The sequence below is a fragment of the Leuciscus leuciscus genome (assembly GCF_965113295.1).
Source record: "Leuciscus leuciscus genome assembly, chromosome: 20".
In the NCBI taxonomy this organism is placed as follows: domain Eukaryota; kingdom Metazoa; phylum Chordata; class Actinopteri; order Cypriniformes; family Leuciscidae; genus Leuciscus; species Leuciscus leuciscus.
This window is the reverse complement of record NC_138744.1, coordinates 19,449,922-19,465,691: the sequence shown is the minus strand read 5'-3', so window position 1 is coordinate 19,465,691 and position 15,770 is coordinate 19,449,922. Positions and strand designations below refer to the sequence as shown.

General features: G+C 40.4%; 2 protein-coding genes across 2 annotated transcripts in view; both read right to left on the bottom strand.

Moving 5' to 3' along the window:
* fdps (farnesyl diphosphate synthase (farnesyl pyrophosphate synthetase, dimethylallyltranstransferase, geranyltranstransferase)) overlaps nucleotides 1-15,770 on the bottom strand; it is a 185,409-nt gene that overhangs the window by 119,272 nt on the left and 50,367 nt on the right. The gene's annotated exons all lie outside the window — the stretch shown is intronic.
* Nucleotides 6,196-7,877, bottom strand: LOC309483941 (uncharacterized protein). Its single transcript, XM_082150045.1, has 3 exons — nucleotides 7,628-7,877; nucleotides 7,124-7,253; nucleotides 6,196-7,036 (listed from the first exon to the last, which is right to left on the bottom strand). Exons 1-3 carry the CDS (start codon nucleotides 7,762-7,764, stop codon nucleotides 6,416-6,418), a joined length of 888 nt encoding a protein of 295 aa, XP_082006171.1. The 5' UTR covers nucleotides 7,765-7,877; the 3' UTR covers nucleotides 6,196-6,415.

Sequence of the window (15,770 nt, the reverse complement as noted above, 5' to 3'; positions counted from 1 at the left end):
TGATCTTCTTTGATCTTCTTTGATCTTCTTTGATCTTCTTTGATCTTCTTTGATCTCCTTTGATCTTCTTTGATCTCCTTTGATCTTCTTTGATCCTATGCCAAAAGGGGCGGGTACCTGTCACCGGAAGGGGCGTGGTACCTGTCAATCAATCATTTTTGACAGTTGCTCCGTCTTATCAACTACTGACAAGGCCTCAAACTGTGCACGCACAGAACAGAGGGGCGGGGTGAGCAAAGCTCATTATCATTTAAAGACACATGCACTTAAACGGCGTGCTGAAAACTCAGCTGTTTTTGACCAGGTAAAATGAGTGTTTTCTTACAACGCTAATGAGAATTTTTAATTAAAGTATATTACAAACTTTTAATTTAGACCCTAAAGAATCATATTAGCTTGTACAGAAATGGCATTATATGACCCCTTTAAAGTTTAGCTTTGATGATTTACGTGATTGTGGTTTCAGATTCGGTTTTATGTATTTGGCAGGTTAATTAATTCACAAACGAATATCTAATTTATTTCAAAACACGTGACTTAGCCTACAGTAGCTAAGCCAAGGAAGGGGGTCTCAGCTGTTCGGACGCTCTTGCTTACTGCTCCGCGCTTTGCTCTATCGCTTTTACATTTTATCTCCTATATTTTTATATTTTATTTCCTTTTATCACCTAATTTTAACTTCAGCAAATCAGCACAGTGCTCATACGACAAAGTTTGGATTACTACAAAAACGCAGAATTCTTTTACCCGACCAGCTTACATTCCGGGGAAAGGAAAACACAACTGCCTACACTCATAAGGATAAGAGAGAAAATGCCTCTTCTGGTTCAAGAATCTACTTGCTGCACTAACTGCCACAGACTTTTACAAAGGATTGCAGTTCTTGAAACCAAGTTACTTACAGGACCACCAAACCAGACGGAACACACAACAGAGCTTCGTCATGGACACCCTCAGCATATAGCCGGTGAGTCCCATGAAACTAGTACTCCTCGACAGGTAGAGAAACAAGCCGATCGACTTACAAATCGATGGCACAAACAGGGAGCGAGACCCAAAGGCACTCGAGACATCAGATTGTCACGAGCCTCACATATTACAGCAATAGCATCCTCTACCCCAGATACAGCTCTAACAAGGATTGCAAACACTGGTCTCCTACCACCGCCTATACATCTTGAGAACAGATTTGAAGTAATAATGAATGTAAAAGAGGAATCCCCAAATGTGATGAATGTGATCGAACACAGACTGAATGGGCCAGTAGCTAACACTGATGCTAACTGGCGCTCAAGGTCAAACAGACAGCGGCACTCAGCTCAGAGCGCAGCCGAGCCCAGGACTGTGATAGTGGGGGACTCCATAATCAGAAACATTAGCAGCAGGGATACAACTACGTGCTAGCCTGGTTAAAACCAGACCATTCTCAGTAGTAACTGAGTTATGGTCTGGCAAAGCTTCATTAATAACTCATTTCCAAAGGGGCGTCACCAACGGACGTCGCTCAAATGCCTCAGGGCAAAATGGGCTCTATGCACGCATCACTTCCGCATTGGCGTAAGGATGTTCGGACATTTCCGGTTAACGGAAGAAAACATTAAACAGTGACAGTCGACATTTACGATGGCGGAGACGAAGTTCACAAGGTGTTTGCTGGAGTTGCCAAAAGTGTCTGTTAACGATATCCGAAGGATCGTCCGGGCATCCAGTACGACACCACGAAGTAAATTAGATAAAGGCTTTAAATTTGACGTTTCTTCATTTCTTTGCAACTTTGAAGGTAACGTTAATTTGCTAACGCTAGCTAGCCAGAGCTAGAAGCCTAGCTTTGGTGTTTTAAGTCATGACTCCGTCCTGCATCAGGTTAACCATGCTTTAAATAAAGTTTAATTATGTGTATATACCTCTCACTTCATGTGTTTGTGCTTTTTTATTAAAGTATCAGGTAAAAACAGGGCAACAAATGAGATATCTGTGAGAGCCCACTGCTACCGCTCAATGAAGAAGCTAAAGCCACCACACCAGCTGAAAGTAGGAATAGTTATTTAACATGATTCATATACTCTTTGCAACACTGCATTTTGGTCATTGCTTTTACCTTACCTAAACAGATACGCATGCCAGTTATGTATCCACCACCTCCAAAACTCCGAAGCTGCTGTCAGATTATGATGTTCCAAGGACACAAGTTTCCTATTGTGTATCAACAACACTCAATAACAGTTTATGTGATGTGTTAATCACAAAATTTATTCTCTAACAATTTGACAACAGCTACTTGTGAAGTAGGCTATTCAACTATCCCGCTTGCTTGCAAGACTCCGTGGCTGAGCAGTGTGCACCCGCTTCCTTATTTGGGTTGCCAGGTTTTAAGACAGAACATTTTAGGCTAAATTGAAAGTAAGTAATTGGGCCCTATTTTAACGATCTGAAACGCAACTGTCAAAGCGCAAGTAACTTTGTGGGTGGGTCTCGGCGCTGTTGCTATTTTCCCGGCGGGATAAATGACTCTTGCGCCAGGCGCAAATCTAAAATGTGTTGGTCTGAAGTAGCTTCATTATTCATAGGTGTGGTTTGGGCGTAACGTGAAATAAACCAATCAGAGCGTCATCTCACATTCCCTTTAAGAGCAGATGCGCTTTTTCCATAGCGGATTGCTATTGTAATGGCGGATTTGCCAGGCGCGCGCCAGGAGCGGTTCACAGCCAAGGAGAGCAACGCTCTCGTCACGGCCGTAAAAGAGAGAAGTTACATTGAAATGGAGAAACCCACCCAAATTAACTTCGGTTAAACAGGCGTATGATAATTTGGGTAAATGTGTAAGCTAGATGTATGCTTTTATAATAAATTGTCTATCTATCTATCTATCTATCTATCTAATCTAATCTATCTATCGTCATAATGTATGATTTGCAAAAATGAAAACTGCTGCTTCTGTGTAGATGAGAGAATTAAAGTGTATTCGCGTTGTGCACACGCTACATTGATTATGGCCAAGCATGCGCCCTTAAAATAGCATATGAATAACATGCGCAACGCGCCACTGACTTTAAACTATTTTTTCCTGGTTAGTGGCGCAATTGTTTTCTAAACCTGCAAAATAGCAAGAAGGAACGTTTGCACCGGAACACGCCTCCTCTTTGCGCTAAACCGCCCCCGGGAGCGCAAGTGTATTTCCTAACTTACCGACGTGCTTCTGTGGAGGGAAAAGTCCGCTTTGCGCGGGTGCAAAATAGGAATGATACATGTGTCGGTGTACAAAGTCACTTGCGCTGGGTGCAAGATAGGGCCCATCGTGTATGTGTAGGGTGTATTTCATACACAATCTGGCAACCTGTAAAACGTCAGACTAACAGAAAAAATGAATGAATCCGTGATTTTAAAATTAAGTTTGATGGTCATGCAAATTACTTAAGTTTTCCGGGAGAAATAACAGAACGGGAGGGCGCTGGGAGATGACCTTGAAATACCGGGAGAAACTTGGGAAAAACGGGAGTGTTGGCAGGTATGTGGAAGACAGTATAGCCAAGTGGTGCAAGACAGTAGGAAAGTGACGCAGAAAAGCACAAAAGTGACAGTAGACAAGTGGCTTACACCAATAAAAAGAAGAAAGAACAGGTTTTGCTCCTACTGCTGTTGCTGTAGACCCTCTTCTTTCAAAACGCATTAAATTATGCTTCTGTGTATTTCAGATGACATTACGTGATTCACAGCCAGTTATGCATGTTAAAAGCTACTGTTCCTGTGTGGCTGGGTGTGGGATATGCAATCATTTGGTTGCTTTACTTTATCAGACTGCCCATTACTCTGAATGTGGCATGTCTGTCGTCCCTCCTGTACTTTCGTGCTCTGAAACCGAGCAGAAGTGGCATAAACCACGAACAATGGTTTGTATCATTTCAATACCAAACAGTTGTATCACATGCATACTAGCATCTCTCCTAATACCATTTCATAAATAAATAGGGAGTGAAGCCAGGACCTGTGGATGCCATGGTTGTAGTAAAGCCCAAACCAGATGCTACTTCGGCAAGCGGAATTAGGTATGCAGAGTCCAATTAAATAGGCAGATTACAATGTGTTGCGAAATATATGTTATTGATAGCTGTTAGATAATGGTGTATTTCCTACTGAGTCTGTGTACTTTTCCTGCTGCGTAGTGACATCTTGGTTATCTCAAATGTCATGATCAGGCTGTACCGCTACGACGAAATACACAACGCAGTCGACTATTAGATAGTCTAAAGTCTATACAGTTACACCTAGAATTCATAAGAATCCTACAATGGCCTGATATTGTTATTCCAGATCTACACTTTACAAGGGATACAGTGGTGAGCTACCAGACCCATCAACCCTAAACCCACTACCTGCCTATGCTGACATGGAACCAGACTCTCTTCCCCTTATCTGCAGAATGAACATCACATCTGACAAACCACTCGTGGACTCCATTTTTGGCAAGGTACAAACTGGCAGTATCCTGTCATATCAACACCCACCACCTCCACCTGACAGTGTTGTCATCCATCAGGATGCACCACCGTTTCCAAAAGTGCCACTGGAAGGTTACCATCTACAACAAACAGAGTGTTCATCCGCCATCATGACGGATCAAGAAAAGCTGCACCTCAGTTCTCTGTCTGTGACTTTGACACAGTCACACCAGATTGAGGAAGCAACCCGAAGCCAAAGTGCAACACCCGAGTGGCATTCCCTAAGGAAGGAGAGAGTGACTGCTTCACATTTCCGGGAGGTAAGCCATGTAAGAGGTACAAGCACAGCAGAAAAACTGGCAGAAAGAATTATCAGAGGGACAAGACAAACACCACTAATGAAAAGGGGGCTAGAAATGGAAGCAGGTGCATTGAAGGACTATGCGGTTCTAAAAAATCTCAACCTGACCAAGTGTGGGCTAGCCGTGGACCCGGACGCACCTTGGCTGGGTGCATCGCTGTAGACTTGGAATTTAGTCTTTCCCCTTATTATTAGATTCACTGTTACATTCATGCCAGGTCTATGCGTTCTCGTATTTCTCTTCCCTCACATCTCTTAGTTTCTCTCTCCTCTCTTAGTTTCTCTGATGTGTACAGTAAGATTGAGCTTATATACATCACTGAGAGGCTTCCTTTTATGGAAACAAACTATATTGCTTAGCTTTAAAAATGGAACGTATATGTCATGCGAACACATGGCACAATTCACTTTCATATTAAGAACATATCTTTGTTGCTTACATCTGCATCAGTTGCAAACATGTTACATTGTACACACCCTCTACAAAATATAGCTCATCCACCTGTCTCATGTGACATGATCTTCATATGGTTCCATGCTATCTATAGTCTCCTCATGCACTCAACACAGACACATAACTCTGGCTTGACATAATACATTATGAAATTATTATGAAAATGAATAAAGAAAAATAATACAAATACATAACATTAAACAGTACATTTTTAGTCTTCAATCGCCTGATGGGCTGGTATATGACCCACTTGAGCGACCATCATTTGGTCTGGTTGAAATGAAATGCCCAAATGTAGCCAGCTATATAGACTGCAAGTTCCTGAGATTTGACCATGGCCTACACAAATTGAAGGAGAGCCATTGTTATTATTGGCAAGTCCAGGGACAGTTACTCATCACAGGCATAGAATGGTGTGATTTTGTTGTTTGTGCCCACGATGACATTTTCGTGCAGCGCATTTACCGAGACAGCACTGTATTAAGCTCCCTGAAAGAGAGATGTGATTTGTTTTTCTTTAACACATACATGCCCAAATACCTCTCTATGAAAAGTAACTGAACAGACACATGAATTTTTGTATTATTGTACAATCATTTTAAAGTTTATTTTGTCAACGGTCTTATTTACAACATTGTAATATTAATCGTCACTGTCACATATACAAATTGTAACATTTCAAATTGTAAAATAAATAAATGTAAAATAAGTAAAAATAAGTTTTGTACAATAAGTTGTAAATTGTAAAATAAAAACAACATGAATTTAATTGGTAACACTTTATAATAACGCTCAGTTGTAAGTCATTTATTAGTGGTTAGTTAATGATGAACTAATAATTTACAAAACATTCATAAATGATTAGCAAGTGATATACTAACATTTTATTTATGTTTTGTAAATGACTTGTAACGGAATTTACAAAACATACTTAAAATGTTAGTCTATCACTTGCTAATCATTTATGAATGTTTTGTAAATTATTAGTTCATCATTAACTAACCACTTATAAATGACGTTGTGCTGGCAACACTAGCCATTGGTTGCCCAGGCTTTAACCAAGGGCCCAATTTGATAGTTGACCAAAAGACATGCGACTGTGTAAAGTTGATTAATGCTGCCCGTCAATGAAAGAGGGATTTCTGTGCCGAATAGTTTATGTTCCTAAACCCTGCGAATGAGCCGCTCAACATGGACTATCAGTCTGGCAATAGATTGTGTCTTCCTGACCTCTGGCTCAGAGAGTTGTGCTCTATTACACAGAAAGGTAGGTATGTGGACTTTGCAGGGCACACAGTCTTCTACGAGGAAACCCTTGTCAACCATTATGGCCGTAGATGGGTTTAAGAGAGCCACAATGCCAGACAGCTTCAGAATCTCTTTATCGCGGATGGAACCTTCATAGAGAGACGATACAAAGGTTACTGCGCCGTGAGGGGCCATCCCAATTAATCCTTTAAATGTACAGTGTGATTTATAGTTGGAGAACACCTCACTCTGGAGGAGAAGAGAACTTGGTGTTTGGCAACGTATTTCGGTACAATCCAAAATAATTTGTGTGTCAGAGTAACCCTGAAAAACCTCTGGCATGTGAGATTTTACAGTCTCCTCATCCAGCCAAATACCCACAGCCCCTAGTACAGTATACAGGAAGTTAGCCCATGTATTTATGATGCGGCTTACAGTTGACTGGTGGATTTTGAATCTGTGGGCAAGATCCTTCTGCATCAGACCCAATGACAAGTAATTCATAAAGAGAAAAAATGTGTCAATGGGTTGAAGAATCTGAAAAGAGAAATAATTAGATGTAAGGATTTGATAAGATTATGCAATATATCTTGCTTTGTAAGAACAACTGTAAAATATATTCACCGTTGCACTGCCAGTGTGAGGGACCTCATCATTCTTCGCTACACTTCGTGCTCTTGTCACCCGTACCATCTTGCAGGTGGCTGGTTCTATCTGCTTCCAAAAGGCCATCAGGTGGGCGTGACTTGCAAACCTGTGGGACATAGGTGTTACATTTCATTACATTACATTAAGTGCCCATACACAACATTAAATTGCAAGCATGTTAGCATCCGTATTGACAGTTACTGTAAACATCCTGGAACATTTAGGAAAACAGAAACTGGACCACACACGTCAGTCCTTTTGCTTACTGCTCTTCTCAGTATTTTAAAATACAATGCACTAGTAGATAGATCTAGATAGTTTTAGATAGATACTTTTCTCATCACGAGGGAAATTCAAGGTTTCCAGTAGCTTACAACACACATCAAACATGCAACATTTAAACAGATAGGCTTAATAATACTAATCAATGTTGAAAGCTCTAAAACGTCTATATTAAACACAGTGGACATTTTAATTTACCTTGTGAAGAACCTTATGTCATCATCTGATCCAGCAAACCGCTCCAAGCAGAACTTGTTGCTGATAGATATCTCCTCTACTAGGCTTCGGAGTCTTGCTATCTCTTCATCAAGTTCTTCAATGCGGTTAAGAGACATATCCAGCGCAGCAGGTTCACTACTGTCGCAGTAGTCATGGTCAGGAGGATAGTCCAATTCCACAGATGGATCGTGCGTGGTTTCTGTATTGGGACGCTCGGTCCTTTCCCAAACTCCGGGCTGTGTGTAATGAGTGGAGAGAAAGATGACCCAGGAGCGAAATGCAGCAATACAGTCTTTAATGAACAGAAAAGAAGTCCAGAGGTAAGAAGCCAGCCAGCTCCGGGACCTCCAGGAGATCAGTAATCAACGAGCGTGGTCACAGGTACTCTGTAATTAGCACAGCTTAGTAGCAAAACACAGTGGTAGCACAATCTCCTTACGTGTTCAGGACAGGACAGGATAAGACAAGACACGAGAGGATATTACTCAGAGAATTCACACGCATAGCTTCGAAATAATCTGGCAAAGAGACAAGGCAAAGCAGGACTAGAAGAAGCAGTGACAATTAGGGAAAGAGATAACAGGTGTGGAAAGGAAGATAAGGTTAACAAGTAATGAATGGAAAACAGCTGAAGAGAATGCGAGAGATGAATGTGCGTAATGACCAATGGGGTAATCAGAGGTATGTGTGTGTGTGTGTGTGTGTGTGTGTGTGTGTGTGTGTGTGAGAGAGTGACCAGAGGGGGGAGACAGAGTAAAAAGGAAGAACCAGGATCATGACACTGTGGGGCTGGCAGACTGAAATTGTTCCATTGAAAAGCACTGGAACAGCTCCCTTCTTTAGACGTCTGCGCCCAGCTGGAGTCGGAGGCTCTATCACGTCTTCACTTTGAAAGTGTCGGCTGCAGACTCGTGTGTTTGTTGTAAGAAACTTTTCTCGTCGGATGTTAATCACCCACTGTTTATGTAATTCAATGTCTTTGGGAAAAGTAAAAAAAACTAACTGAAGAATTGCATGTTGCAGACACTGTGCATTGCGGAACACAGCAGTGGTTGCTAGAAGAGCTGTCTTCCCGCCTTTGAAAGGACAATTTCAAACGTTTACATGTCATCGCGTTATCAGTCAAGACGAAGTACAAGTAAAAACATTAACATAAACACAACAACGATGAAAATTAACAGTTTTGGGTGTTTTGACGACAAGCATTCAATAGTAGCATAGGTAGCACTTCACTCTACAATAACCGGATGTTTACAACCATCCTGAGATTTAACCGGAAATACGTCATGCTCGCCAGTGCATACCACCCATTGGATAGACCTAAAACCAATCAGAGCGATCGTCATCGTGTAAAGCCATATGCTGCGTCCCAATTCGCCTAAGTTACACTACGCCATAAAAGTATGTACTCTTTTTGTGAAGAAAAGGTATTTACTTTTGAATGTGTAGCAAAAAAGTAGGCAAGCTTTGGGACATACTACGTCATCTTTATCGGACGGATCTGTCCCGTGCATCCTGTCACGTAAACTGCCCTGTCAATCATCTTGTCACAGTTAAAATCCTCTATTAAATCTAATTTAATTTCCTACCGTTTCGGAGAGAAATGGAGTAGCACGTTCATCTGCCAGTGGGTCTTTCATGGAGACTGTCCTCATGTGTTTGCAATTTGAATATAATAATGCATTTAAAAGTTGACGCGCTTCACCAACGGACGTCGCTCAAATGCCTCTGGGCGCAATTGGATAGACCTAAAACCAATCAGAGCGATCGTCATCGTGTAAAGCCCGCCCCAACGTTTCTGATTGGGGCCGCGATTTCGACGGATTAGAAATGGGCTTGAATGAGCTCTTTGCCAGACTACTTGCAGAGCAAATCTAAATTTGCCGGAACTTGTCTGGGTTTTCCCAGGCTAACTACGTGCTGCCTTCCACAAGCAACAGCTTCTGATATAAACAGGGAACTTCAGAACATTCTGATGAAACATAAGACTGCAAATCGACTCATCATTCATGTGGGGAAGAATGATATTCATAAAGAGCAGTCAGAACTCCTTAAGAAGGATTTCAATGAACTTTTTGAAACACTTAAAAGACTGAAAGTTCAAACATTCATCAGTGGACCACTCCCAACAAGAGGAACAAACAGGTTTTCACGGCTGCTTGGGCTTAATACATGGCTGCAAAAAAACTCCAATATAAAAGGAGTAAACTTCATTGACAACTTCAATCTTTTCTGGAGTCAGAGATAACAGTTTCATCGGGGTGGCCATCACCCAAACAAACTTGGTTCAAGAGTGTTAAAGGACAATATCTAGGCTACTTCTCCCTCAATCATCCCTCTGCAGTGTGTGCAAATCTGAACGACACACACACCTGGAAACAGTATGAATGACCACGGGCAGGGGCGTCACTAGGCCCTTTTTAGCAACTTCTGCCCAGCCCCCCTAAAAAATATTTGATTAAAGGAGAACTCCGGTCAATTTTAACATTGAGCTATTTTTTGGTAAATTTGGAGTGCTGTCAGTACAGAGAACAACGACAAAAATCGGTGTTGCCTACACAGTGTTATCCTCTTTTTAAAATTTGCACCCTGTTGACTTAAATGGGGCAAGTTTTAAACCTGCTTTTAGCCTCTTAACATCCTTGATGTGTCATTACATGTGCACAGCCATGTGAGTGATTTTATTCAGAGTGAACACGGTGAATCTGGCTGCAGTAGATGTGAAAGAAATATATAAAAAAATGATGTTAATTCAGCCAGTGCACATACCTGTATTTACTTCCTGTTTTCGGTCGAAGTCCACAGTAGTCGATTGTCGAGTTCACGCGCGTGATAATAGGTAACTAAGCACTCGCGTGAACTCGACAATCGACTACTGTGGACTTCGACCCAATTTTGAGATTTTGGGATATTTGTCTTATAACATGTCTTCTTTCAGACTTGTGGTGAAAAAAAGTCCGAAATACACATTTAGGTCTTTATTTTATTACACTTTGTCTGTTTGCGTCTGTAGATTTCTCATAAATTCAACAAAAGTTGGCGTTCTTAATCCTACAGTTGCTCCGCGATCGCTGGCGGCAGCCTGTCATCACAAGCACCGTTAGAAAGCTCTCTCTCTCCTGTACAATCCTGTCAGATCCAAATATGGTAATTTCCTTTTTATCAGCAACCAATCGTGAAAGTAAAAGGACTGAATGCGCAATCTCATTGGCTGATGATAAATCTTTAAAGCCTGTTTTCTCAAAATGACTTTTCTCTCATACTCCAAGTCCGAAATCTCCACTTCAGTAGCACCTATATACACCAAACTTTCCAGTCTTGTACCTAGTTATATTATGAAGACATTTACAGAGGGATTTGTAAATATATTATTTCTAGCCTGATTTATCTAACATTTTATTCCAAAAAACATGGCGAAAATCTTTTTTTTAAGGCTATTGACAGTATTTTCTGATTTACAGGATAACAAAAGTAGATATCCATAAATCCCTCTGTAATTTTTTACCCCTCTAATATGTGAACACAATGAAAAAATAATTTTTAACCTGGCTTTATCCAATACTCAGATTTAATTTGCATATTTAAACATTAAATTACAGAAAACTTGTAATACATTTTTTTCTCATCTTAATGTAGGTAATCAACTGGGAAAGTTTCGTGGTGATATCTGCTAGTTACAAATTTTACCCTATTCACCTGTAGTGTCTCGCCTTAATAGCCACAAACAACCTGGACTTTATGTTTCTAAATGAAACCTGGCTAGAAGACAGCTGCAGTGCAACAGTCCTCAATGAAGCAGCCCCTCCTAACTTTACTTTTATGAGTGTCTGCAGAGCTGTTAAGAGAGGTGAGCTAGACCCCAGCTGCTCTTTAGTTTGACAAATAAACAGACGTCACCTGAACAAAATATCCCATTACAGTTCAGTAGTAATGATTTCATGAACTTCTTCACTGAGAAAATAGAAAGCATCAGAACCACAATTGTAAATGTTCAATCTTCAATTGCGCCTTATAATTCAGCTTCAATTATCACCCCGCAAGAACAATTACAGTGCTTTACAACTATAGAACAAAAAGAGTTAAATAAACTTATCACTTCATCTAAAACAACAACATGTTTATTAGATCCTATACCAACTAAACTACTGAAAGAAGTGTTATCTGTAGTGGAAGAGCCTCTCCTCAATATTATTAACCTGCTTTATCTTTAGGTCATGTTCCAAGAACATTTAAACTGGCAGTTATAAAACCTCTCATTAAGAAACCACAATTAGATCATAATAATCTAGCAAATTATAGACCCATTTCAAATCTTCCATTTATGTCTAAAATATTAGAAAAAGTGGTGTCCACTCAACTGGGCTCTTTCTTGCAACAAAATGATATCTATGAAAAGTTTCAGTCTGGATTCAGACCGCATCATAGCACTGAAACTGCGCTCGTTAAAATCACAAATGATTTACTTTTAGCTTCTGACCAAGGCTGTATCTCAATACTAGTTTTACTTGATCTTAGTGTTGCGTTCGATTCTATAGATCACACAATACTCTTAGATCGACTACAAAATTATACTGGTGTTGAAGGACAAGCATTAAGCTGGTTCAAATCATACCTATCTGACCGCTACCATTTTGTCTATTTAAATGGAGAAAAATCTATCATAACTCCAGTAAACTATGGAGTGCCGCAGGGATCTGTGTTAGGCACTCTGTTATTCTCAATATATATGATGCCACTTGGAAATATTATAAGGAAACATGGAATTAGTTTCCATTGTTATGCTGATGACACTCAAATATATATTTCATCACGGCCGGATGAAAACGCAAAATTTTCCAAATTGACAGAGTGTGTTAAAGATATAAAAGATTGGATGACGCGTAATTTTCTTTTATTAAATCCAGACAAGACAGAGGTAATACTTATTGGTTCAAAAAACCGCCCACAAAACCTCGCACAATACAACTTTAACATCATAGGATGTCCTGTTACTTTATCCTCTACAGTAAAAGACCTGGGTGTTATACTCGATTGCAACCTGTCTTTTGAAAATCATATTTCATATGTTACAAAAACAGCCTTTTTCCACCTTAGAAACATTGCTAAGCTACGTAATATGCTATCAGTTTCTGATGCAGAAAAGTTAGTTCATGCATTCATGACCTCGAGACTGGATTACTGTAATGCTTTATTAGCTGGTTGTCCTGCATCCTCAAACAAGCTACAGTTAGTCCAAAATGCCGCCGCTAGAGTTCTTACGAGATCAAGAAAATATGATCATATAACACCGATTTTATCATCACTGCATTGGTTACCTATAAAGTTCCGTATTAATTACAAGGTATTGCTACTGACTTATAAAGCCCTAAACGGCTTAGCTCCAGTCTATTTAACGGATCTTCTATCGCCCTATAATCCATCGCGCTCTTTAAGATCACTAAATTCAAGGCTTTTGGTCATACCTAGGATATCAACCACCAAAGGAGGGAGAACATTTTCACATTTGGCTCCAAAACTCTGGAATAGTCTTCCTGATACTGTTCGTTGCTCAGACTCGCTCTCCCAGTTTAAAACTAGATTAAAGTCGCATCTCTTCAGCCAGGCATTCATATAATCCTACAGTTCAAACTATAATCCGGCCTCTAGTTCATAAATGCCAGAGGAGAACTGGCCCCCGACTGAGCCTGGGTTCTCCCAAGGTTTTTTTTTCTCCATTAGGTCACCTGATGGAGTTTTAGGACACCATTAGGTCACTTGATGGAGTTTTTCGGTTCCTTGCCACTGTTGCCTTTGGCTTGCTCAGTTGGGGATATTTTGGGGATATTTAATTTAATTTTATCAATCAATAAATTCCTCTCCTTCAATAAAACAAACTTTGTTGTATTATTTTAATTTAATACTGTGAAGCTGCTTTGATACAATCTGTATTGTGAAAAGCGCTATACAAATAAACTTGATTTGACTTGACTCTTTTTAAAGATATCTATCAATGTAAGCAAATATCATTTGGGAATTACCTGTCTTTCGAATATCTGGGTACTGTGTTAAAAGGTGCTCCAAGCATTTTACTTATTTACAGGCCTCCAAAATACTCTCCAGCCTTTGCTGAGGACTTTACAGAACTGTTATCAACAATTACCTCAGAGTTTGACTGTTTTGCCATTGCTGGAGATTTTAACATTCAGAAAACAATATGGCAAAATAAATCAAAACTGTTTTAAAAACTTTTGATCTGACTCAGCATGTACATGGACCCACACACAATCGTGGACACACTCTAGATTTACTTATCAGTAAGGGTTGTTATGGAAATTTTTTTCTTTTCTTTGTATTTTATTTTCAATGATTTAACAAATGAATGCCATGCATTGTTTGGCTGTATTTTTAGTTTCTTTTATGATGTTGATACAGCTGGAAGGGTGTGTGTGAGACTTCAGAGGTGAGAAGATTCCCGGGCTGGGGAGGGGTCAAGGGGGGTCCCTTTGTTCCTTGTGTTTGGGGTGGGTGACAAGAGATAGCTTTGAAAAGAACACTATAAAAATGCTGGCCAACCCCTGCTCTGGGTCTCAGGCCCCGTCCACACTACTGCGTTTTCGTTTAAAAACGGAGACCTTTTCCTACGTTTGCACCTCCCGTCCACACTAAAACGGCAAAAACGGAGACCCAAAACGGAGAAGTTTAGAAACGCTGCCGACCCGTTTTTGTTTTGAATCTCCGGCGGGTGTTTTAGTGTGGACGGGTCAAAACGGAGGACTTTAGAAACGATGACGTAGTAGAGGCTCACGCTCGGCGATTGGGTGTCATCAGTTATAGCGTATATCTTTGCTAGCAGCTGTTGTGCAAGTAAATTCGGCATTTTACAATGCTATAACTGCCTACATGTGCCGGAGGCAAGCTATTATTCGAGCGATCTGTGACAATTCCCGTGTGCAGCGGCGGTACCGACCGTACATGGAGCGTCGGTTTTGGGTTAACCCGGGAAGAACCAGCGCATGGTGGGATAATTTTATCAATGAAGTTGTGTTTACACCGGCACGCGCATGCCCAGTGTTGGTGAATCGTCACGTGATCCGCGTTTACAGTCGTTTTAATGTGGACGGAGATCAATTCTAATACGCAGCTAAAACGCTGGTGTGGACGGAGATCGTATTCGTTTTAATTCTCCGTTTCTAAACTAAAACGCAGTAGTGTGGACGGGGCCTCACTCCGCCTGCAGCTGGACTGGGAACTATTCTAGCAAGAATAAATATCTTTTAAGGACAATTTGAATCCTGATGTCTCTTATGCCTGATGCTGTTTTGTTAGTTATTGTTTTTGCCGCAACAGGGTCTAAACATTTCATCGATTGTTATTAAGGATGTAGCACTGTCTGATCATTTCTGTATTTTCTTTGATATATTGATCTCTCCTGCCACTGAAGCTAGATCTGTGTCTGTCAAGAAGAGATGCTTAAATGAGAAAACTAGTGTACTATTTATGAAGGCTATATCCTTAACACCAAGCATATCTGCAGACTCTGTTGATTTTCTCCTTGATTCTTTTAACTCAAAAGTTAAAAGTGTAATTGATGATATTGCTCCTGTTAAAGTCAGGAAGAAGAGTGGCAGACAAAAAGCACCTTGGAGAAACTCAACAGCAGTGCAAAATATGAAAAGACAATGCAGAAAAGCAGAGCGCATGTGGCGGAAGACAAAACTTGTAATCCATTATAACATCTACAAAGACAGCCTGCATGCTTTCAATATGGAACTAGGCAAAGCTAGACAGACTTTTTTTCTCAAATATTATAAACAGCAATTTAAACAACACACACACACTTTTTTCTACTGTAGAGAGACTGACAAACCCCCTAAGCCAGATTCCCAGTGAAATGCTCTCAGACAACAAGTGCAGTGAGTTTGCTTCTTTCTTCTCTGAGAAAATCAATAATATCAGAAAGGTGATCAGCACATCCTTGGGTTGCTCTGGGGCCAGACAGATCAGACCACCTGAGAAAGTAGTTACTATGTCTGATTTCAAAGAAATTTATGGCAAAATTTTGGAAGAAACCGTACAGCACCTTAAAACATCAACCTGCACTCTTGACACACTTCCTACATATTTTTTCAAAAGTTAGTTAAAC